Source organism: Babylonia areolata, chromosome 25 (genome assembly GCF_041734735.1).
Source record: "Babylonia areolata isolate BAREFJ2019XMU chromosome 25, ASM4173473v1, whole genome shotgun sequence".
Classification (NCBI taxonomy): Eukaryota; Metazoa; Mollusca; class Gastropoda; order Neogastropoda; family Buccinidae; genus Babylonia; species Babylonia areolata.
The window spans coordinates 90,701-117,889 of record NC_134900.1 but is presented as its reverse complement, the minus strand read 5'-3'; the positions used below and the strand labels follow the sequence as shown (position 1 = coordinate 117,889).

At 42.8% G+C, this 27,189-nt stretch overlaps 2 protein-coding genes across 4 annotated transcripts in view; one reads left to right on the top strand and one right to left on the bottom strand.

Moving 5' to 3' along the window:
* The window catches only part of LOC143299920 (kelch-like protein 30), an 81,555-nt gene extending 73,922 nt beyond the window's left edge, over positions 1–7,633 (top strand). For both annotated transcript variants that reach the window (XM_076613456.1, XM_076613457.1), the window contains 2 exons: positions 887–1,048; positions 3,990–7,633. In XM_076613456.1, coding sequence (XP_076469571.1) covers positions 887–1,048; positions 3,990–4,135 — 308 coding nt within the window. In that variant the 3' untranslated portion in view covers positions 4,136–7,633. The remainder of the gene's footprint in view (positions 1–886; positions 1,049–3,989) is intronic.
* LOC143299919 (DNA-(apurinic or apyrimidinic site) endonuclease 2-like) lies at positions 5,148–27,189 on the bottom strand. Of its 2 annotated transcripts, none has more exons than XM_076613453.1 (6): positions 27,026–27,189; positions 25,662–25,745; positions 20,828–21,008; positions 16,133–16,273; positions 14,709–14,778; positions 5,148–11,339 (listed from the first exon to the last, which is right to left on the bottom strand). In XM_076613453.1, exons 1-6 carry the CDS (start codon positions 27,138–27,140, stop codon positions 9,759–9,761), a joined length of 2,172 nt encoding a protein of 723 aa, XP_076469568.1. In that variant the 5' UTR covers positions 27,141–27,189; the 3' UTR covers positions 5,148–9,758. The 2 variants fall into 2 exon arrangements, with proteins under 2 accessions (XP_076469568.1, XP_076469569.1); XM_076613454.1 differs by having other exon boundaries at positions 27,113–27,168.

The following is a 27,189-nucleotide window of genomic DNA, read 5'->3' as shown; positions in this document are numbered from 1 at the left end:
TCTGGGAACTAGCGTGAGAATCCAGTACTCTGACCATTCAACCACTGCATGTGTCAGTATATCTAATATGATGTGTGTGAGCAGAGTGCAAGATGGGGTTTGTAATGTGATGATGTGTGTGTGAGCAGAGGACAAGATCTACACCTGTGGGGGATTGTAATGTGATGATGTGTGTGAGCAGAGGGCAAGATGGGGTTTGTAATGTGATGATGTGTGTGAGCAGAGGGCAAGATGGGGATTGTAATGTGATGATGTGTGTGAGCAGAGGGCAAGATGCACACCTGTGGGGGATTGTAATGTGATGATGTGTGTGAGCAGAGGGCAAGATGCACACCTGTGAGGGATTGTAATGTGATGATGTGTGTGAGCAGAGGGCAAGATGGGGTTTGTAATGTGATGATGTGTGTGAGCAGAGGGCAAGATGCACACCTGTGGGGGATTGTAATGTGATGATGTGTGTGTGAGCAGAGGGCAAGATGGGGATTGTAATGTTATGTGCGTGAGCAGAGGGCAAAATCTACACCTGTCGGGGATTGTAATGTGATAATGTGTGTGTGAGCAGAGGACATGATGCACACATGTGGGGGATTGTAATGTGATAATGTGTGTGTGAGCAGAGGACATGATGCACACATGTGGGGGATTGTAATGTGATGATGTGTGTGAGCAGAGGACATGATGCACACATGTGGGGGATTGTAATGTGATGATGTGTGTGAGCAGAGGACATGATGCACACATGTGGGGGATTGTAATGTGATGATGTGTGTGTGAGCAGAGGGCAAGATCTACACCTGTGGGGGATTGTAATGTGATGTGTGTGTGTGAACAGAGGGCAAGATCTACACCTGTGGGGGATTGTAATGTGATGTGTGTGTGTGAACAGAGGGCAAGATCTACACCTGTGGGGGATTCAACATAAAGCGCCTGGCCAGCATGGAGACCTATGACCCCCACACTGACCAGTGGACAGCACTGACACCTATGAACAAGTACCGCAGTCATCATCAGCTCTTGGTTCTGCACAACACTCTCTGGGCCATTGGTGGTCAGTACTCACACTTACCTGTCTGTCTCTTACCTCTTACCTGTCTCTTACCAGTAGGCATCTTACCTGTCTCTTACCAGTAGGCATCTTACCTGTCTCTTACCTGTCCTGTCTGTCTCTTACCTCTTTCCCATCTGTTACTTGCCTGTCTGTCTCCTACCTCTCACCAGACTGTTCCTTACCTGTCTTTTACCTGTTGCCTCTTACCTGTCTCTTACCTCTTACCTGTCTCTTACCAGTAGACATCTTACCTGTCTCTTACCTGTCTGTCTCTTACCCCTTACCCATCTGTTACTTGCCTGTCTGTCTCTTACCTGTCTGTTACCCGTCTGTCTCTTACCTCTTACCTGTCTGTGACCTGTCTTTCTCTTACCTGTGACCTGTCTTTCTCTTACCTGTTACCTGGATGTCTCTTACCTCTTACCTGTCTCTTACCTGTCTGTCTGTTACCTGTCTGTTACCTGTGTGTCCCTTACCTCTTACCTATCTGTCTCTTACCTGTCCCTTCATCTTCAGCTGTTGGTTCAACACAACTCTCTGTGGGACACTGATGGTGACTCTCACTTTGTACATACACTGCCAGTAGTATTTCTGTTGGATCAGGATAGGGATATCTGAACTCTGTGACAGTATTATTTCTGTTGGAACAGGATAGGGATATCTGAACTCTGTGACAGTATTATTTCTGTTGGAACAGGATAGGGATATCTGAACTCTGTGACACAGTATTATTTCTGTTGGAACAGGATAAGGATATCTGAACTCTGTGACAGTATTATTTCTGTTGGAACAGGATAGGGATATCTGAACTCTGTGACAGTATTATTTCTGTTGGATCAGGATAGGGATATCTGAACTCTGTGACAGTAGTATTTCTGTTGGATCAGGATAGGGATATCTGAACTCTGTGACAGTAGTGTTTCTGTTGGAACAGGATAGGGATATCTGAACTCTGTGACAGTGTAGTATTTCTGTTGGATCAGGATAGGGATATCTGAACTCTGTGACAGTAGTATTTCTGTTGGATCAGGATAGGGATATCTGAACTCTGTGACAGTGTAGTATTTCTGTTGGATCAGGATAGGGATATCTGAACTCTGTGACAGTATTATTTCTGTTGGATCAGGATAGGGATATGTGAACTCTGTGACACAGTATTATTTCTTTTGGAACAGGATAGGGATATCTGAACTCTTTGACACAGTATTATTTCTGTTGGAACAGGATAGGGATATCTGAACTCTGTGACACAGTATTATTTCTGTTGGAACAGGATAGGGATATCTGAACTCTGTGACAGTATTATTTCTGTTGGAACAGGATAGGGATATCTGAATTCTGTGACACAGTATTATTTCTGTTGGATGAGGATAGGGATATCTGAACTCTGTGACCGTATTATTTCTGTTGGATCAGGATAGGGATATCTGAACTCTGTGACAGTATTGTTTCTTTTGGAACAGGATAGGGATATGTTTACTCTGTGACACAGTATTATTTCTGTTGGATCAGGATAGGGATATCTGAACTCTGTGACAGTATTATTTCTGTTGGATCAGGATAGGGATATCTGAACTCTGTGACAGTATTATTTCTGTTGGATCAGGATAGGGATAGCTGAACTCTGTGACACAGTATTATTAGGGATAGCTGAACTCTGTGACAGTATTATTTCTGTTGGATCAGGATAGGGATATCTGAACTCTGTGACACAGTATTATTTCTGTTGGATCAGGATAGGGATATCTGAACGCTGTGACAGTAGTGTTTCTGTTGGAACAGGATAGGGATATGTGAACTCTGTGACAGTATTATTTCTGTTGGATCAGGATAGGGATATCTGAACTCTGTGACAGTAGTATTATTTCTGTTGGATCAGGATAGGGATAGCTGAACTCTGTGACAGTAGTATTTCTGTTGGATCAGGATAGGGATATCTGAACTCTGTGACAGTATAGTATTTCTGTTGGATCAGGATAGGGATATCTGAACTCTGTGACAGTAGTATTTCTGTTGGATCAGGATAGTGATATCTGAACTCTGTGACAGTAGTATTTCTGTTGGATCAGGACAGGGATATCTGAACTCTGTGACAGTGTAGTATTTCTGTTGGATCAGGATAGGGATATCTGAACTCTGTGACAGTATTATTTCTGTTGGATCAGGATAGGGATATCTGAACTCTGTGACAGTAGTATTTCTGTTGGATCAGGATAGGGATATCTGAACTCTGTGACACAGTAGTATTTCTGTTGGATCAGGATAGGGATATCTGAACTCTGTGACAGTATTATTTCTGTTGGATCAGGATAGGGATATCTGAACTCTGTGACACTCTAGTATTTCTGTTGGATCAGGATAGGGATATCTGAACTCTGTGACAGTAGTATTTCTGTTGGATCAGGATAGGGATATCTGAACTCTGTGACACAGTAGTATTTCTGTTGGATCAGGATAGGGATATCTGAACTCTGTGACAGTATTATTTCTGTTGGATCAGGATAGGGATATCTGAACTCTGTGACACAGTAGTATTTCTGTTGGATCAGGATAGGGATATCTGAACTCTGTGACAGTATTATTTCTGTTGGATCAGGATAGTGATATCTGAACTCTGTGACAGTAGTATTTCTGTTGGATCAGGATAGGGATATCTGAACTCTGTGACAGTGTAGTATTTCTGTTGGATCAGGATAGGGATATCTGAACTCTGTGACAGTAGTATTTCTGTTGGATCAGGATAGGGATATCTGAACTCTGTGACACAGTAGTATTTCTGTTGGATCAGGATAGGGATATCTGAACTCTGTGACAGTGTAGTATTTCTGTTGGATCAGGATAGGGATATCTGAACTCTGTGACACAGTAGTATTTCTGTTGGATCAGGAAAGGGATATCACTGTGTGTGTGTGTGTGTGTGTGTGTGTGTGTGTGTGTGCAGGCAAGTCGTATGCAGTCAGCAATGGCGGAGCACGGAAAGTGTTAAACTCATGTGAAGTGTATGACCCTGACACTGACACCTGGACAGAAAGTGAAGGTCACAACATGAAGAATGCACGCTGTGGTTTTGCTGCCTTGGCCATTTAGATCTGTGGACATCAGTCATCTGTGCTGTGGATGTGAATGAACTCAAGGGATGTGGACATCAGTGATCTGTGCTGTGGATGTGAATGAACTCTGTAAGGGATGTGGACATCAGTGATCTCTGCTGTGGATGTGAATGAACTCAAGGGATGTGGACATCAGTGATCTGTGCTGTGGGTGGGAATGAACTCTGTAAGGGATGTGGACATCAGTGATCTGTGCTGTGGATGTGACTGAACTCTGTTAGGGATGTGGGCATCAGTGATCTGTGCTGTGGATGTGAATGAACTCTGTAAGGGATGTGGACATCAGTGATCTGTGCTGTGGGTGTGAATGAACTCTGTAAGGGATGTGGACATCAGTGATCTGTGCTGTGGATGTGACTGAACTCAAGGGATGTGGTCATCAGTGATATGTGTTGTGGGTGTGAATGAACTCTGCAGTGAACTGCTGTGAGTGTGGCTGAACTCTTCAGTGGATGTAACCAGCATAATCTGTGATGTGATTAGATGAGTAAGGGAGATTTCATCTTCCTCCAAACATTTCATTTTCCTCTAAATTGGGCTCCAGTGATGACAATAAAATGATTGTATCTCAAGTTGTGCACAAATCAGTTGTCTTGGAAAATCCAAAGCTTGTCAGAGACATCTTTTGCCACAACAACCCCAAGGGTTTGGTCAAGAATTTCAGCATACTTCTTGGAGTTTAAGATTCCATTTACATCAACCAGAGCATCAACACTATTGTAAGTGGTGCATCTCCAAAGCATGACCAGAGCTTGCATATGAGATGTGGGGTTACTGTGTGTTCCAAGACATGCTTAGTCCGATAGTTTTTCATCTGTTCTCCAGACACACACTCCAGTCTTTGCCTGACAACATCAGTTCACAATTCAGCCACATGTAGATGACAGAATATTGTTCTGTGCAACAGTGATTCTTGAAGTTCTGTGACCAGGTTGCCCATTTTATAGTGACTGATTATTTATTGTTCTGCAGTTCAGTGCATTACTGGAGTTTGTGTGTGTGTGTGTGTGTGTGTGTATGTGTGTGTGTGTGCTCTGTGTATGAGTGTGCAAGTGTGTGCATGTGTGAAGTGTGAATGCTGCAACGGCAGTCTGGAGCGGAGGTCAACACTGTGATGCATACCGTTCAAGACAAAGACAGGACTTTTTACTTTGTGATCAGTCACATAGTGATCCACTGGATCATATGACTAGACACCTGGAGTAGCTTCAGTGTGGATATTGAGCCAAAGAAAAGTTCTATGTTATTACCATTCATGTTATTAGCACTATACATAATATATTAAGAATATGTATTATTGATTTATTTTCCATGTATAAATCTATTAAAAACAGAAAAAAGTAAAATGGTTATTAGAATAATGATAAAATAAATGAATAGTCTTATGCTGACATCTCCCAAATGCAAAGGCCTTGGTAATTTTGCAAAAAGAAGAGATGTCCTACAATATCTGAGACAAAAACAATATTCTGTACATTTTCTACAAGACATGCATTTTTCTCCTAAATCTGAATGTCAGATTACAGCACAATGGGGATATGAATGTATATTTTAATCCAACAATTAGATATCTAAGGTGGGTAGCTATTTTACTTAACAACAATTTTGACTTTAAGATAGAGAAAAGCATCAAAGATAGCCAGGGAAATGACATAAATCGTATAATAACCACTGGTAAACAAATTGCTCTAGTAAATGTATGTGGATCAAATTAAGATGACCCATCCTTTTTTACGACATCAGACAAAAACTTAAAGATCTGTTTGTTACAAATACCACAATAACAGGAGACTGGACTCTTGTTATCAACCTGAATTTAGATTATCATAATCATAAATACATTAATGATACTAAAGCAAGGGATACAGTACTTAATATGATATGACAGTTAGAACTTGTAGACAATAAATTTTGGCAAGAATTTCATCCAGAAATTTTACGCTACACCTGGAGAAAAACAAATTTTTTTCAGCAGAGTTGGTTAGATTTTTTCGTAGTTTCTGAAACACTTATTTCTGACATAAAAAATGCAGAGATTTTTTAGTGATATCATAGTAACCAGTCCCTCATAACATAAGAAATAATAATTAAAGCAGAAGAGAGGCATAAAAACTCTCCGAAATTTAACTCTCCTTTGTTAAAAGATCAGAAATATTGTACTGTATTGTATTGTATCTATTCTTTTTTGTCACAACAGAATTCTCTGTATGAAATTTGGGCTTCTCTCCCCAGGGAGACCATGTCACTACACTGAGAGCACCACCCTTTTTTTTTCTTTTATTTCTGCCTGCAATTTTTTTTTTTTTTTGTTACTCCTATCCGAGTGGATTTTTCCACAGAATTTTGCCAGGAACAACCCTTTTGTTGCCGTGGGTTCTTTTACATTCACTAAGTGCATCCTGCACACGGAACCTCGGTTTATCGTCTCATCTGAATGACTAGCGTCCAGACCACCACTCACAGTCTAGTAGAGGGGGACAAAATACTGGCGACTGTGCCGTGATTCGAAACAGTGCACTCAGATTCTCTAGCTTCCTAGGAGGACTCGTTCTCTAGGCCATTACTCCACTGGAAATATGTAGAACTTATTAATGAAACTATTGAAAAAGTAAAGGAACTACACAGTATTAATATATTCCGGAGATTGATTAAAGGTATTCTAAATAGCGATTTGCACTTCATAATATAAGACCAATTATTTCTGGACACCCTGTTGATGGAAATAAGAGCAAACACTGTAGCATATGCCATTGGAAAAGAAAGGGGAACAAAGAGGAAAAGAAAGTCTGGAACATGAAATACAGACAATAGAAAAAAAATAGTAATAGAAGTGTAAAGGAAGCATATCAGTTAGAGGAAAAGAAGAAACAATTAGAATAAAGAGGAAAACAAAAATGGATGGGATCATCATTAGGTTAAAGGCAAGATGGGCATCACAAGGAGAAAAAATAACCAAATATTTTGTCCACTAGAAAAAAGACACTTCGTAAGTAAACAAATGCTATAACTAGTTACATTACAGACAATGGACAGGTCTTAACAAAAACAGAAGAAATGTTAGAAGAAACTAGGTCTTTTTAGCAAGAACTATATTGAAGAAAGACATACACAGGAGGTTGACTTAAGTAATTATGTCACAAATCTTCCACATTTAAGTGAACAAGCTGCTGAGGTATTGGAGGAAATTATTACTGAAGAAGAAGCATCAAAAGTATTAAAGAATATGAATAATGACAAAAGTCCAGGAACTGAGGGAATGACAGTTAATTTTTTTTTATTTTTTTTTTTTTTCTGGAAACAACTTGGGGGTTTTGTAGTCCGTTCTGTTAATGGAGAATTTCACAAAGGCAACAGAAAGGGAGGGGGCAATAGTATGTCTACCTGAAGGCAACAGAAAGGGAGGGGGTAATAGTATGTCTACCTGAAGGCAACAGAAAGGGAGGGGGTAATAGTATGTCTACCTGAAGGCAACAGAAAGGGAGGGGGTAACAGTATGTCTACCTGAAGGCAACAGAAAGGGAGGGGGTAACAGTATGTCTACCTGAAGGCAACAGAAAGGGAGGGGGCAATAGTATGTCTACCTGAAGGCAACAGAAAGGGAGGGGGTAATAGTATGTCTACCTGAAGGCAACAGAAAGGGAGGGGGCAATAGTATGTCTACCTGAAGGCAACAGAAAGGGAGGGGGCAATAGTATGTCTACCTGAAGGCAACAGAAAGGGAGGGGGCAATAGTATGTCTACCTGAAGGCAACAGAAAGGGAGGGGGTAACAGTATGTCTACCTGAAGGCAACAGAAAGGGAGGGGGTAATAGTATGTCTACCTGAAGGCAACAGAAAGGGAGGGGGTAATACAGGGTTCGTCACTAACGGGAGCGCTGAGCGGAGCGCTCTGAAAAAACAAATTGCGCTCTGGAAAATAACTCGACTCAGAGCGCTTGCGCTCTTGATTTTGAAAAGACATAAGCATACACTACTGTATCTAAATTGTTATTCCATTGTCCATCACAAACAAGAGTCAAAAGCGCAATCGTTTTGCATTTACCGAAGTTTGAAAGCCGTCTGTTTACGTTTTGTTAGTTCAACCGGAAGTAGGCCTAGTGAATCAGGGGAGGCTATGCAAAAGAGCGCTCTTCAGACTTGAAGAGTAGAAAAGTGGAGCACACGATCAATTTCGCGGCCGTGCAAAATCAAAATACTGAAATATTTGATTCCAAAAAGGAAGGCTGACGGTGAAGGGGATGGCGAAAAGAAGAAGTAGTTTATAGTGTGCGCTCTTAGTTTTCAGTTTGCGCTCATCAAAATTCTGAAACTAGAGCGCAGGCGCTCATGTGAAAAAATGTTAATGATGAACCCTGTAATAGTATGTCTACCTGAAGGCAACAGAAAGGGAGGGGGCAATAGTATGTCTACCTGAAGGCAACAGAAAGGGAGGGGGTAATAGTATGTCTACCTGAAGCAGATAAGCCAAGGGAGTTTCTGAAAAACTGAAAGATAGTTCCAAGATTGCACAACCAGTAGTTTTCATGAAAGAGAAGTCTCTTATCACTGTCCACACTCTCAACTGAGGGTGATTTTCAGAAAAGAGAGTTCTGGATCCTCAGGGTGATCACATTCAAACACATGGGCAGCAACACTACACTTTCTGGCTTTCTTCAGTTTTACCTCTGATTTGTGGTTTCTCCAGTGTGCTTTAATGTTCTTTGTAGAACCTACATACCACTTGTTAGTTACACAAATCAGTTTCCTGAGGCCACTGTTCAATGACTCCATCAGTTCAGTTCAGTTTTCTGAGGTCACTGTTCAATGACTCCATCAGTTCAGTTTTCTGAGGTCACTGTTCAATGACTCCATCAGTTCAGTTCAGTTTTCTGAGGTCACTGTTCAATGACTCCATCAGTTCAGTTCAGTTTTCTGAGGTCTCTGTTCAATGACTCCATCAGTTCAGTTCAGTTTTCTGAGGTCACTGTTCAATGACTCCATCAGTTCAGTTTTCTGAGGTCACTGTTCAATGACTCCATCAGTTCAGTTTTCTGAGGTCACTGTTCAATGACTCCATCAGTTCAGTTTTCTGAGGCCACTGTTCAATGACTCCATCAGTTCAGTTTTCTGAGGTCACTGTTCAATGACTCCATCAGTTCAGTTTTCTGAGGCCACTGTTCAATGACTCCATCAGTTCAGTTTTCTGAGGTCACTGTTCAATGACTTGAGTTCAGTTCTGTTTTCTGAGGTGAAATCAGGGTTTGTTGTTCGTGACAGGCATGTAGGTGAAATCAGGGTTTGTTTGTGGCGGGCATGTAGGTGAAATCAGGGTTTGTTGTTCATGGTGGGCATGTAGGTGAAATTAGGGTTTGTTGTTCGTGACGGGCATGTAGGTGAAATCAGGGTTTGTTGTTCGTGACGGGCATGTAGGTGAAATCAGGGTTTGTTGTTCGTGACAGGCATGTAGGTGAAATCAGGGTTTGTTGTTTGTGGCGGGCATGTAGGTGAAATCGGGGTTTGTTGTTTGTGGCGGGCATGTAGGTGAAATTAGGGTTTGTTGTTTGTGGCGGGCATGTAGGTGAAATCAGGGTTTGTTGTTCGTGGCGGGCATGTAGGTGAAATCAGGGTTTGTTGTTCGTGGCGGGCATGTAGGTGACCCACTGAAAGTGGTTGCAGCGAGCCTCCTTGTTGGAGCTGTGTCCCTGGGGACGGGCACAAACGTAAAACTGTTTGCCGCGGGTTGGCCCCGCCTTCTTCACTGTCCTCAGCACACAGGGCTCCCCGTGTCCCCTGCACAGAGGGGGGCGAGGGGGCCCTGACAGCAGACTTCTCCACACACACCGTGCTCTGGCTTGTGGCTCCTGCCCAGCCTGACCCTGCACTGACCCTGGCTCTGAGCTCCCTGAATCCTCTTGTGGGGGGGAGGGTTTGGAACTCCCTACATCTTGCTGTGTGGAGGAGGGGGAGGGTTTGGAACTCCCTACATCTTGCTGTGTGGAGGTGGGGGAGGGTTTGGAACTCCCTACATCTTGCTGTGTGGAGGTGGGGGAGGGTTTGGAACTCCCTACATCTTGCTGTGTGGAGATGGGGGAGGGTTTGGATCTCCCTACATCTTGCTGTGTGGAGATGGGGGAGGGTTTGGAACTCCCTACATCTTGCTGTGTGGAGATGGGGGAGGGTTTGGAACTCCCTACATCTTGCTGTGTGGAGGTGGGGGAGGGTTTGGAACTCCCTACATCTTGCTGTGTGGAGGTGGGGGAGGGTTTGGAACTCCCTGAATCCTGAAGCAGGCTGGGGGCTGTCTGGCCATCCCCCTCACCTCCCACCCCCCAATACTGGGATGTGCACTGGGCGTCACTCTGCTGTTGCCGTGGAGATGGGGGTCTGAGCACAGCACTGCAGTCTGGGCCACAGAGAGTGGTGGAGGCAGGGGGAGTGGTGATGGAGGTGGAGGCAGGGGGAGTGGTGGAAACTGGGGCAGGCGGTCTGTGGAAGAAGTTGAGCAAGCTGCCTTGTTTGCTGCCCAGGCCTGATGCTACTGCAGAGTTCTCTCCCTTCCCTCTCTTTTTCCTGCTGGCATTGTCAGCTGGGTTGTCCATCCTTGTTCTTTTCAGTGTTTTCTGTGGGGAGCTCTTGTGGCTGGCTTCTCTCTCAGTCTGTGGCGGCACTGTCTCTCCATCGCCTTTTGTCTTAAGAGAGGGGTCAGGGTTCCCTCCCTTGGACTGGATATGGGCTGTGTGTGTGGGTGGGGTGTGGGGTGTGTGTGTGGAAAAGAAGCGGATCAGTTTCTGCTGGCGGCCCAAGAACTCTGGCATGTGGCTAGTGCAGAGTGGGGGGCAGCGTGGGGCGGCCAGGGGGAGACAGCGCAGCTGCAGTACCACAGGGCAGTGATCCGACCCCTCAAAGTCCGCCACTATGCGACAGTCCTCCAACAGGGGCTCCAGCCCCCGGTCCACCAAGATGTAGTCCAGACGTTTGCCGTAGTTAGTCTGACGTGCCGCTGTCAGCGTGCTCCAGTTGGTGTACGCCTCTGTCTGCTGGGGATGAAAGAAGCGAAAAGCGTCAATAAAATGGCCACCCTCCGCATCCGACAGGACCGCCTCAAAGGAAGGGAGGTCCTCAATAGGAGCAAGGTCAGGGTCACGGTCCTCAGGGCGCAAAAACTGATCCAGCCACTGCCGACTGTCAGCTCGCAGGAATTCCTTTCAAACACAGAAAACTCCATTAAAATATACATGAATTCCTTTCACACACAGAAAACTCAATTAAAATATACATCACTTCCTTTCACACACAGAAAACTCCATTAAAATATATATTAATTCCTTTCACACACAGAAAACTCCATTAAAATATACATCACTTCCTTTCACACACAGAAAACTCCATTAAAATATATATCACTTCCTTTCGTACCACAAAACTCCATTAAAATATACATTAATTCCTTTCACACACAGAAAACTCCATTAAAATACGCATCACTTCCTTTCACACACAGAAAACTCCATTAAAATATACATTATAATTCCTTTCACACACAGAAAACTCCATTAACCCCTAGGCTGCCTGCATGACGAGATAACTCGTCATGGCAAGCATGTATGCTTCGCTGCCTGCATGACGAGATAACTCGTCATCGAAATATTCTGACTTTTCCCTGGTTTGCATTCACTTCCTTGGCAAAAATAGTGGTAGCTTTAGCCTGGGGAATCTCTCTAGATTCTATTCATAGCTAGAAACCCCATCTACGTCATGAAGCAGTCCTTTATTTGAACGTTTTGGTTGGGTCACTGTCCAAGTGTTTGCCTGACTTCTCTCCTCGCTCGCTCAACAAAATGTCGGACTGACGCCGTGCTCAAGACATGCGATCGTGACGAACTAAATCAAAAACGATTTCTTTCTTTAGCTGATGCTCAGAAAGAACTTAAGCGTAAATTCGAAGGAGAAGATAGAGATGAACATTTATAGGACGATATGATAGAAAATAAAGGGAGCAATCAAGAGAGTGGCCAAGATGCAACTGTCAGTGAGTGATGTCAGCTGTACAGCTGTTAGCAGACGACAGATGACCGAATTGGCAGCAGAGCGATATTCTTGGCACGCAGCCAACGCGGTCTGATGAGAACTGAATCGAGTGACCGTGTGAGAGGGGTGAGGAGGAGGGGGGGTGGAGACTGAGGGGGCGTGGCCTCACATCCATCTTATCACTTGGAGAAGTCACAATGTATTGTGTATCTATCTCTTAAATATATATATATATATATTGTGGTTGTTCTAGTATGATTTTGTGTTTGCAGATATCCATTTGTCCAGAAAATATGATGTTTTTGTGCAAATTACCTGACTAATGTTTGTAATGAACAAGTTGAAAATGTGACAAAAAACAAAACACTGATTTCAAAACAACAACATGTCACTAAAAATATATAAAATGGGAAAATAGCATGTGTTTTGTGTTCTTTATTCATTTACCTTTCAGAAAATATATACTTTTATGGGTCTTTCTCCAATAACAAAGAGCACAGAATTTTTGGAAAATTTATACCCGTTTTTTGTGAAAAAACCCTGGCAAATAGATTTCACTTAAATCTTATTCTCCTGGCAGCGAAAGGGTTAAAATGTACATCACTTCCTCTCACATACACAAAACTCAATTAAAATACACATCACTTCCTTTCATATACAGAAAACTCCATTCAAATACACATCACTTCCTTTCACACACACAAAACTCCATTAAAATACACATCACTTCCTTTCAGACACACAAAACTCCATTAAAATATACATTAATACCTTTCACACTCAGAAAACTCCATTCAAATACACATCACTTCCTTTGAAACACAGAAAACTCCATTAAAATATACATTAATTCCTTTCACACACAGAAAACTCCATTAAAATACACATTAATTCCTTTCACACACAGAAAACTCCATTAAAATACACATTAATTCCTTTCACACACAGAAAACTCCATTAAAATATACATTAATTCCTTTCACACACAGAAAACTCCTACATTAATTCCTTTCACACACAGAAAACTCCATTAAAATATACATTAATTCCTTTCACACACAGAAAACTCCATTAAAATGTACATTAATACCTTTCACACTCAGAAAACTCCATTAAAATGTACATTAATACCTTTCACACACAGAAAACTCCTACATTAATTCCTTTCACACACAGAAAACTCCATTAAAATGTACATTAATACCTTTCACACACAGAAAACTCCATTAAAATGTACATTAATACCTTTCACACACAGAAAACTCCATTAAAATGTACATTAATGCCTTTCACACACAGAAAATTCCATTAAAATACACATCAAGACTGAGTGACCACAAACAGCAGGATGTAAACTTTGTGCAAGGAGGATAATGGGGCAGACATAGATGGAGGTCATGCAGGCTAGCTGTGTTAAAACACACACACACACAAGACATTACAGTGTTAAAAGAACACACAGCAACATATTACAGACAGTGGATGTGTTAAAAGAACACAGCAAGATATTGCAGACAGTGGCTGTGTTAAAAGAATACAGCAACATATTACAGACTGGTTGTGTTAAAAGAACACAGCAAAATACTATTTTCCTGTGGATGTGTTAAAAGAACAAACAGCAAGATTTTATTTTACAGTGGATGCGCTAAAAAAACAGACTGTTGTTGTGTTAAAAGGAGACAGCAATATATTACAGACAGTGGGTGTGTTAAAAAGACACAGCAAAGTAGTGGATGTGTTAAAAGGACACTCAGAGGCATTCAGACAGTTGATGTGTTAAAAGGACACACAACAAAGTATCACAGACGGTGGGTGTGTTAAAAAGACACACAGCAAAGCATTATTGACAGTTGATGTGTTTAAACAACACAGCAAAGAATTACAGACGGTTGATGTGTTAAAAGGACACAGCAAAGTATTACAGATGATTGATGTGTTAAAAGGATATATAGCAAAGTATTACAGGCGGTTGATGTGTTAAAACAACACACAGCAAAAGTATTACAGACGACTGATGTGTGAAAAGGACACACAGCAAAGTATTTCAGGCAGTGGATGTGTTAAAAGAAAACTCAGGAACATATATGATATCACTGATAGCTGATGTGTTAAAAGGACACAAAGCAACATATTACAGATAGTATATGTTTTAAAACGACACTCCAACATATTACAGATAGTGGATGAGTTAAAGACACACAGCAACATATTACAGATAGTGGATGAGTTAAAGACACACAGCAACATATTACAGATAGTGGATGAGTTAAAGACAAACAGCAACATATTACAGATAGTGGATGAGTTAAAGACACACAGCAACATATTACAGACAGTGGATGAGTTAAAAAGACACACAGCAAAATATTACAAATCGTTGATGTGTTGAAAGGACACGCAGCAAGGTATTACTGACAGTAGATGTCTTAAAAGGACACACACCAAAATAATAGAGACAGAAGATGTGTCAACAAATTGCAGACAGTGGATGTGTTAAAAGGACAGTCATCACGTTATTGCAGTAGAACTGATAAAGAGACTACCTGTGAGGATGGATCGCAGTGATCAATACGTTTGTGAGTTGTGTTGATGTCACCCAACACAATCACATGTCTGAAACAGGCCAACACAATCACATGTCTGAAACAGGCCAACACAATAACGTGTCTGAAACAGGCCAACACAATCACATGTCTGAAACAGGCCAACACAATCACATGTCTGAAACAGGCCAACACAATCACATGTCTGAAACAGCACATGTCTGAAACAGGCCAACACAATCACATGTCTGAAACAGCACATGTCTGAAACAGGCCAACACAATCACATATCTGAAACAGGCCAACACAATAACATGTCTGAAACAGGCCAACACAATCACATGTCTGAAACAGGCCAACACAATAACGTGCGAAACAATCCCAATGACATCTGTCAAACAGTCCAACAGCACTGCACTATCTCCTTGGTTTGAAGTAGTCACCAGAAATACTTTCGTTTTGCGATTTGCCCTTTGAAATGTTCAACATACACCTTGTTGCTATCTGGTTTATTCACCAGAAATACATTCATTCTGAGAGAGACTTTGCCCGGTTAAACAACATACACCTTGTTGCTATTGGTTTATTCACCAGAAATACATTCATTCTGTGATTTGCCCAGTTAAATTACATACACCTTGTTGCTATCTGGTTTATTCATCAGAAATACATTCATTCTGTGATTTGCCCAGTTAAATTACATACACCTTGTTGCTATCTGGTTTATTCACCAGAAATACATTCATTCTGTGATTTGCCCAGTTTAACTACATACACCTTGTTGCTATCTGGTTTATTCACCAGAAATACATTCACTCTGTGATTTGCCCAGTTAAATTATATACACCTTTTTGCTATCTGGTTTATTCATCAGAAATACATTCATTCTGCGATTTGCCCAGTTAAATTACATTAGTACATACACCTTGTTGCTATCTGGTTTATTCACCAGAAATACATTCACTCTGTGATTTGCCCAGTTAAATTACATAAGTACATACACCTTGTTGCTATCTGGTTTATTCACCAGAATTATACATTCATTCTGTGATTTGCTCAGTTAAACTACATACACCTTGTTGCTGTCTGGTTTACTAACCAGAAATACATTCATTCTGAGAGAGACTTTGCCCAGTGAAACTACATACACCTGGTATCTCTGAATTCATGTGTGTCTGTTCGTGTAGATCTGTGTCATCTTGGTGGATCTATACTGTGTTCATGTTTGGCACTATTTCTTTTCACATACACTTTGCCAAAATAATGAAAAAATTAAATTAAATTATAACAAAATTCACCAACTGACTTTCTGGAACTTCATCAAAGAAGCCTTCCATCCACAAACACACACACACACACACACGCACATTAACGCGCACACACGCACATTCGTGCATGTACACACACACACACAGGACACCCACCTCCCGCAGCGCAACAAGCTCTCTGCCCGTGCCTGCAGCAGAGCCAAGAAGTGCAGTTTGTACGTCCACCGATCCTCCCTCTCTGCTGCACGGGGAACGTACACGTTGATGATGACCACATCTTTGACTTGATCCACCACTCTGCAGACACATCACATACATGATAATCATGATGACCATGACAACACATCACATACATGATAATCATGATGACCATGACAACACATCACATACATGATAATCATGATGACCATGACAACACATCACATACATGATGATGATGACCATGACAACACATCACATACATGATAATCATGATGACCATGACAACATATCACATACATGATAATGATGATGACCATGACAACACATCACATACATGATAATCATGATGACCATGACAACACATCACATACATGATAATCATGATGACCATGACAACACATCACATACATGATAATCATGATGACCATGACAACACATCACATACATGATAATCATGATGACCATGACAACACATCACATACATGATAATGATGATGACCATGACAACACATCACATACATGATGATGATGACCATGACAACACATCACGTGCATGATGATGATGGCCATGACAACACATCACATACATGATAATCATGATGACCATGACAACATATAACGTGCATGATAATGATGATGACCATGACAACATATCACGTGCATGATGATGATGGCCATGACAACACATCACATACATGATGATGACCATGACAACACATCACATACATGATAATGATGATGACCATGACATCACATGCATGATAATGACCATGACAACACATTACGTGCATGATAATGATGATGACCATGACAACACATCACAAGCATGATAATCATGATGACCATGACAACACATCACGTGCATGATGATGATGGCCATGACAACACATCACATACATGATGATGACCATGACAACACATCACATACATGATAATGATGATGACCATGACAACACATCACGTGCATGATAATGATGATGACCATGACAACACATCACGTGCATGATAATCATGATGACCATGACAACACATAACGTGCATGATGATGACCATGACAACACATCACATACATGATAATGACCATGACAACACATCACATGCATGATAATGATGACCATGACAACACATCACATACATGGTGATGATGATGACCATGACAACACATCACATACATGATGACCATGGCAACACATCACGTGCATGATGGATGGCCATGACAACACATCACATACATGATGATGATGACCATGACAACACATCACATACATGATAATCATGATGACCATGACAACACATCACATACATGATAATCATGATGACCATGACAACACATCACATGCATGATAATGATGATGACCATGACAACACATCACATACATGGTGATGATGACCATGACAACACATCACATACATGGTGATGATGATGACCATGACAACACATCGTGTGCATGATGATGATGATGACCATGACAACACATCACATACATGATGACCATGACAACACATCACGTACATGGTGACGATGACGATCATGACAACACATCGCATAAATCATGATGATGATGGCCATGACAACACATCACATACATGGTGACGATGACCATGACAAAACATCACATACATGATGATGATGATGACCATGACAACACATCACATACATGATGATGATGACAATGACCATGACAACACATCACTTACATGATGATGATGACCATGACAACACATCACATACATGGTGATGATGACCATGACAACACATCATGTACATGATGATGATGATGATGACCATGACAACACATCACGTACATGATGATGATGACCATGACAACACATCACATATATGGTGACGATGACCATGACAACACATCATATACATGGTGATGATGACCATGACAACACATCACATACATGGTGATGATGATGACCATGACAACACATCGTGTGCATGATGATGATGATGACCATGACAACACATCACATACATGATGACCATGACAACACATCACGTACATGGTGACGATGACGATCATGACAACACATCGCATAAATCATGATGATGATGGCCATGACAACACATCACATACATGGTGACGATGACCATGACAAAACATCACATACATGATGATGATGATGACCATGACAACACATCACATACATGATGATGATGACAATGACCATGACAACACATCACTTACATGATGATGATGACCATGACAACACATCACATACATGGTGATGATGACCATGACAACACATCATGTACATGATGATGATGATGATGACCATGACAACACATCACGTACATGATGATGATGACCATGACAACACATCACATATATGGTGACGATGACCATGACAACACATCATATACATGGTGATGATGACCATGACAACACATCACATACAGTGTGATGATGACCATGACAACACATCACATATATGGTGATGATGACCATGACAACACATCACGTATATGATGACAATGACAACACATCACATACATGGTGATGATGACCATGATAACACATCACATACATGGTGGTGATGATGACCATGACAACACATCATGTACATGACCACCATGTCACATACATGATGACCATGACAACACATCACATACATGATGACCATGACAACACATCACATACATGGTGATGATGACCATGACAACACATCACATACATGGTGATGATGATGACCATGACAACACATCGTGTGCATGATGATGACCATGACAACACATCACATACATGATGACCATGACAACACATCATGTACATGGTGACGATGACGATCATGACAACACATCGCATAAATCATGATGATGATGGCCATGACAACACATCACATACATGGTGACGATGACCATGACAAAACATCACATACATGATGATGATGATGACCATGACAACACATCACATACATGATGATGATGACAATGACCATGACAACACATCACATACATGATGACGATGACCATGACAACACATCACATACATGGTGATGATGACCATGACAACACATCATGTACATGATGATGATGATGATGACCATGACAACACATCACGTACATGATGATGATGACCATGACAACACATCACATATATGGTGACGATGACCATGACAACACATCATATACATGGTGATGATGACCATGACAACACATCACATACAGTGTGATGATGACCATGACAACACATCACATATATGATGATGATGACCATGACAACACATCACGTATATGATGACAATGACAACACATCACATACATGGTGATGATGACCATGATAACACATCACATACATGGTGGTGATGATGACCATGACAACACATCATGTACATGACCACCATGACAACATGTCACATACATGATGACCATGACAACACATCACATACATGATGACCATGACAACACATCACATACATGGTGATGATGACCATGACAACACATCACATACATGATGACCATGACAACATATCACATACATGGTGATGATGACCATGACAACACATCACATACATTGTGATGATGACCACGACAACACATCACATACATGGTGATGATGACCATGACAACACATCACATACAGTGTGATGATGACTATGACAACACATCACATACAGTGTGATGATGACCATGACAACACATCACATACAGGGTGATGATGACTATGACAACATATCACATACAGTGTGATGATGACTATGACAACACATCACATACAGGGTGATGATGACCATGACAACACATCACATACATGGTGACGATGACCATGACAACACATCACATACATGGTGACGATGACCATGACAACACATCACATACATGATGATGACAATGACAACACATCACATATATGATGATGACCATGACAATACATCACATACATGATGATGATGACCATGACAACACATCACATACATGGTGATGATGATGATGATGACCATGACAACACATCACATATATGATGATGATGATGATGACCATGACAACACATCACATACAAGGTGATGATGACCATGACAACATCACATACATGGTGATGATGACCATCACTCTTTATAGAACCCCCCACCTACTATCTACAAAGTCGAACGCTTTAACAGAAACCCCCACATCACTCTATCTATAAAGTCTCACATTTAAACAGAAAGCCCACCGACTCTATCACTCTATAAAGTCTAACAATCTAACAGAACCACCTAGTCACTCTATAAAGTCTAACAACCTAACAGAACCACCTAGTCACTGTATCACTCTATGAAGTCTAACACTTGAACAGAAAGACCACTGACTCTATGAAGTCTAACACTAACAGAACCTCCACTCACTGTATCACTCTATGAAGTGTAACACTTTCAGTTTACCACAGCCCCCCACTCACTGTATCACTCTATGAAGTGTAACACTTTCAGTTTACCACAGCCTCCCACTCACTCTATCACTCTATGAAGTGTAACACTTTCAGTTTACCACAGCCCCCCACTCACTGTATCACTCTATGAAGTGTAACACTTTCAGTTTACCACAGCCCCCCACTCACTGTATCACTCTATGAAGTGTAACACTTTCAGTTTACCACAGCCCCCCACTCACTCTATCACTCTATGAAGTGTAACACTTTCAGTTTACCACAGCCTCCCACTCACTCTATTTGGTGTTGAGTGAGGACAGCTCTGCCCTCTCCATCCAAGGATCGCAGCTGTTGCGGCGTGAAGTGACCAGTGCTGCCCCAACAGCCAATGTCCCCCTGTGCCTGGCACAGCTGACCGCTCAGCCCTTCCTCTGCTCCACACGGCGTGGCACCGTGTCTGCAGAAATTGGCCGTGCCTGAAACACCACATCACAGCCTGCACTGACTGCTTCTGTCCACACCACTCTCCACACCAATCCACACCACTCTCCACACCACTGACTGCTTCTGTCCACACCACTCTCCACACCACTGACTGCCTCTCTCCACACCACTCTCCACACCACTGACTGCCTCTCTCCACACCACTCTCCACACCACTGACTGCTTCTGTCCACACCACTCCACACCACTGACTGCTTCTGTCCACACCACTCTCCGCACCACTGACTGCTTCTGTCCACACCACTGACTGCTTCTGTCCACACCACTCTCCACACCACTGACTGCTTCTGTCCACACCACTCTCCGCACCACTCACCACACCACTGACTGCTTCTGTCCACACCACTCTCCGCACCACTCACCACACCTCTGACTGCTTCTGTCCACACCACTCTCCACACCACTGACTGCTTCTGTCCACACCACTCTCCACACCACTGACTGCTTCTGTCCACACCACTCTCCGCACCACTCACCACACCTCTGACTGCTTCTGTCCACACCACTCTCCACACCACTGACTGCTTCTGTCCACACCACTGACCTCCTCTCCACACCACTCACCACACCACTGACTGCTTCTGTCCACACCACTCTCCGCACCACTCACCACACCACTGACTGCTTCTGTCCACACCACTGACTGCTTCTGTCCACACCACTCACCACACCACTGACTGCTTCTGTCCACACCACTGACTGCTTCTGTCCACACCACTCACCACACCACTGACTGCTTCTGTCCACACCACTGACTGCTTCTGTCCACACCACTCACCACACCACTGACTGCTTCTGTCCACACCACTCTCCGCACCACTCACCACACCACTGACTGCTTCTGTCCACACCACTCTCCGCACCACTCACCACACCACTGACTGCTTCTGTCCACACCACTCCACACCACTGACTGCTTCTGTCCACACCACTCTCCACACCACTGACTGCTTCTGTCCACACCACTCACCACACCACTGACTGCTTCTGTCCACACCACTGACTGCTTCTGTCCACACCACTCACCACACCACTGACTGCTTCTGTCCACACCACTCTCCACACCACTCACCACACCACTGACTGCCTCTCTCCACACCACTCCACACCACTGACTGCTTCTGTCCACACCACTCTCCACACCGCTGACTGCCTCTCTCCACACCACTCTCCACACCACTGACTGCTTCTGTCCACACCACTCTCCACACCACAGACTGCTTCTGTCCACACCACTGACTGCCTCTCTCCACACCACTCTCCACACCACTGACTGCTTCTGTCCACACCACTCTCCACACCGCTCTCCACACCACTCACCACACCACTGACTGCCTCTCTCCACACCACTCCACACCACTGACTGCTTCTGTCCACACCACTGACTGCTTCTGTCCACACCACTCTCCACACCGCTGACTGCTTCTGTCCACACCACTCTCCACACCACTCCACACCACTGACTGCTTCTCTCCACACCACTCCACACCACTGACTGCCTCTCTCCACACCAATCCACACCACTCACCACACCACTCCACACCATTCTCCACACCACTGACTGCTTCTGTCCACACCACTCTGAACACCATGCTATGACTGTATACTACAAAGGGTGCATGATAATTTTTTCGGGGCATTTCCTTGCTCTCCATCGCAGGCAAGATACTTGCCAGGAACCTACTAAACTGCCTCACAGCACACCTTGACCAAGGTCATTTGCCTGAGAGCCAATGTGGATTCCGGAAAGAGCGCGGAACCACTGACATGGTGTTTGCTGCAAGGCAGCTGCAAGAGAAATGTCAGGAGCAAAATGCTGATCTGTTCTCCACCTATGTCGACCTCACTAAGGCCTTCGACACCGTGAGTAGAGAGGGACTGTGGAAGATCATGGCCAAGTACGGATGCCCTCGGAAATTTATTTCCTTGGTCAGCCAGTTCCATGAAGGCATGCAGGCTCGAGTCCAGGACAATGGCGAAACATCTGCTCCTTTTGCTGTCACAAATGGTGTCAAGCAAGGCTGCGTCCTGGCTCCAGCGCTGTTCAGCCTCATGTTCTCTGCAATGCTTACTGATGCCTTCAGAGATGGCGATGTTGGAATCGGCCTAAAATACCGAACAGATGGCAAGCTGTTTAACCTCAGAAGGCTTCAAGCAAAAACGAAGGTCATGACAGACATCATCAGAGACTTTTTGTTTGCTGATGATTGTGCCCTCAACGCTGGATCTGAAGCTGACATGCAACTCAGCGTCGACAAGTTTGCCATTGCCAGCAGGAACTTCGGCCTTACCATCGGCACGAGGAAAACTGAAGTTCTCAATCAGCCAGCCCCAGGGAAACCCCACGTTGAGCCCAACATCACAGTCAACGGTCAGAGACTCAGTGCGGTGGAGCGTTTCACATACCTTGGCAGCACACTGTCACGAAATGCAACCATCGACGATGAAGTAAACGTCAGGATTGCAAGAGCAAGCGCAACTTTTGGTAGACTCAATGCAAATGTCTGGAACAGAAGAGGCATTAGCCTTGAGACCAAGCTAAAGGTCTACAGAGCAGTAGTTCTCCCCACACTACTGTACGCCTGCGAAACTTGGACAGTGTACCAACGACATGCCAAGAAGCTGAACCACTTCCACACAACATGCCTCAGGAAGCTGCTGAACATCAAGTGGCAAGACAGGACCCCAGACACAGAGGTGCTCGCAAAAGCCATCCTTCCCAGCATCTTCACCATCCTGATGCAGTCCCAGCTTCGCTGGGCTGGACACGTGGCGCGCATGCCAGACCATCGGCTGCCCAAAAGGCTCTTCTATGGCGAGCTGCAACAAGGGAAGAGATCACACGAAGGTCAGAAGAAGCGCTTCAGAGATACTCTGAAAGTCTCTCTGAAAGCGTTTGATATCAACCCTGACTCCTGGGAGGAATCTGCAGTGGACCGTGACAAATGGCGCGCTGCTGTGCACAAAGGCGCCAAGTTGTGCGAGGCCAACAGGACTGCTGCAGCTGTTCAGAAGAGGCAGGCCAGAAAGTCACAGGCAAACAAGCTCCCTGACAATGGTATGCCTGTCTTTGTCTGCCCCAACTGTCAGCGAACATTTCGTGCGCAGATTGGACTATTCAGCCATCTGCGCATTCACAGATAGATTCATGAGCATCCTCCCCCCCACCCCACCACCACCACCCTGCCCCCATCCCCCAGCTGGATGACAACGATGGTCATCATCGATCTCGATGGACACACCACCACAAAGCGTGCATGATAATTTTTACCCGAACAACTTCAACTTTACAACTGTAAACTACAAGGAGTGCATGATAATTTTTACCTCAACAACTTCAACTTTACAACTGTAAACTACAAAGAGTGCATGATAATTTTTACCTCAACAACTTCAACTTTACAACTGTAAACTACAAAGAGTACATGATAATTTTTACCTCAACAACTTCAACTTTACAACTGTAAACTACAAAGAGTACATGATAATTTTTACCTCAACAACTTCAACTTTACTTCAACTTTACAACTGTAAACTACAAAGAGTGCATGATAATTTTTACCTCAACAACTTCAGCTTTACAACTGCTTCTTGCAGGTTACTTAGCCATGGCTGTCATTATCACTTCAGCTTTACAAACATACACCGGATATATGTCACAATGACCATGTTCACAGAAACTACACACTAGTTATGTGTCACAATGATCATGTACACAAAAACTACACACTAGATATGTATTAAAATGACCATGTTCACAAAAACCACACACCGGATATACATGTGTCACAATGATCACGTTCACAGAAACTACACACTGGATATGTGTCACAATGACCATGTTCACAGAAATTACACACCAGATATGTGTCACACTGATCATGTACACAAAAACTATACACTAGATATGTGTTAAAATGATCATGTACACAAAAACTACACACTGGATACATGTGACAATGACCATGTTCACAAAATCACAAACTGGATGCATGTTTTATTAACTATGTACAAAGAAATAGATCTATACATACTGCACTATGTCATAATATTAACTATATACACAGAAAAACACACGATGGAAACGTGTCACAATAACCATGTACACAAAAAAACACACACTGGAAACATATCACAATGACCATGTAGTGATCTAGTATGTACACAGAAAACTACATCCTGGAAACATGTCACAATATTGAATAACCATGTACACAAAAAAAAAACATACTGGAAACATATTTAAGTAACAATGTATCTAAAAACTGCATACTGGATATTTATCACAATAACCATGTACACAAAACATTACACACAAGAAACATATCACAGTAACTATGTATGAAATAACTACACACTGGATACATATCATCACACTAACAATGTACACAGAAAACTACAAACTGGATACATGTCACATTAACCATGTAGTGATGTACACAAAAAAACTACACACTGGATACATATCATCAAAATAACTATGTACACAGAAAACTACAAACTGGATATATGTCACAATAACCATGGATACAAGTACATAGAAAACTATACACTGTATACCTGTCACAATAATTATGTGCACAACAGAGTGCACACTGGATGATGGTAAAAAAAAAAAAGCCTACCAGAATATCCAGATCGTTTGCGTGAGAAGCTGAAGTAAGCATTGTATCCCTCAGCAATGGCTGATGGCTCATCCAACATATCTCCTGAAACAGGACACAGAAGCTGAAGCAAGCATTGTATCCCTCAGTAATGGCTGATGGTTCATCCAACATATCCCCTGAAACAGGACACAGAAGCTGAAGCATTGTATCCCTCAGCAATGGCTGATGGCTCATCCAACATATCCCCTGAAACAGGACACAGAAGCTGAAGCATTGTATCCCTCACCAATGGCTGATGGCTCATCCAACATATCCCCTGAAACAGGACACAGAAGCTGAAGTAAGCATTGTATCCCTCAGCAATGGCTGATGGCTCATCCAACATATCTCCTGAAACAGGACACAGAAGCTGAAGCAAGCATTGTACACCTCAGCAATGGCTGATGGCTCATCCAACATATCCCCTGAAACAGGACACAGAAGCTGAAGTAAGCATTGTGTCCCTCAGCAATGGCTGATGGCTCATCCAACATATCCCCTGAAACAGGACACAGAAGCTGAAGTAAGCATTGTATCCCTCAACAATGGCTGATGGCTCATCCAACATATCCCCTGAAACAGGACATAGAAGCTGAAGTAAGCATTGTATCCCTCAGCAATGGCTGATGGCTCATCCAAAATATCCCCTGAAACAGGACACAGAAGCTGAAGTAAGCATTGTATCCCTCAGCAATGGCTGATGGCTCATCCAACATATCCCCTGAAACTGGACACAGAAGCTGAAGTAAGCATTGTATCCCTCAGCAATGGCTGATGGCTCATCCAACATAACCCCTGAAACTGGACACAGAAGCTGAAGTAAGCATTGTATCCCTCAGCAATGGCTGATGACTCATCCAACATATCTCCTGAAACAGGACACAGAAGCTGAAGTAAGCATTGTATCCCTCAGCAATGGCTGATGGCTCATCCAACACATCTCCTGCAACAGGAGACAAATTCCAGTCAGGCTTTGGACTACTTTCGTAAGTGACCTGGTGGAGAAATATGCTCTAATACTATTTAACTTTCCTGAGTGACTTTTCTGTGATATAGAAAGAAAGATAGTGTGTGTGTGTGTGTGTGCTGATAATCTATTTTCCTGAGTGATTTTTCTGAATGCTATTATAATTATAATCTACTTTCCTGTGTGATTTTTGTATATATATATATATATATATATATATATCATCAGCCTCTGCAACGCACTGATCCCGATCCTCACGTTCCTCTGCATCTGCGGAAAGATTCAGTTTCAATTTGCTGATTTATCAATCACATCTTGGAATGGCAGAACCTGCAGGAAGAGTGGGTTGGGTGGATTTTCTTTCCTTTGAACTTACGGGTAATTTTAGTTTCTTGTAAACAGATAATATCGGCATCTAACGAATCCAACACGTCCTTCAGACATCTTTTATTCGCTCTGATACCATTAATATTCCATGTCAAGATTTTCATGATGTTTGCTAGGCAAACCACAGGAAAATACAACCACAACAGCGGCGCG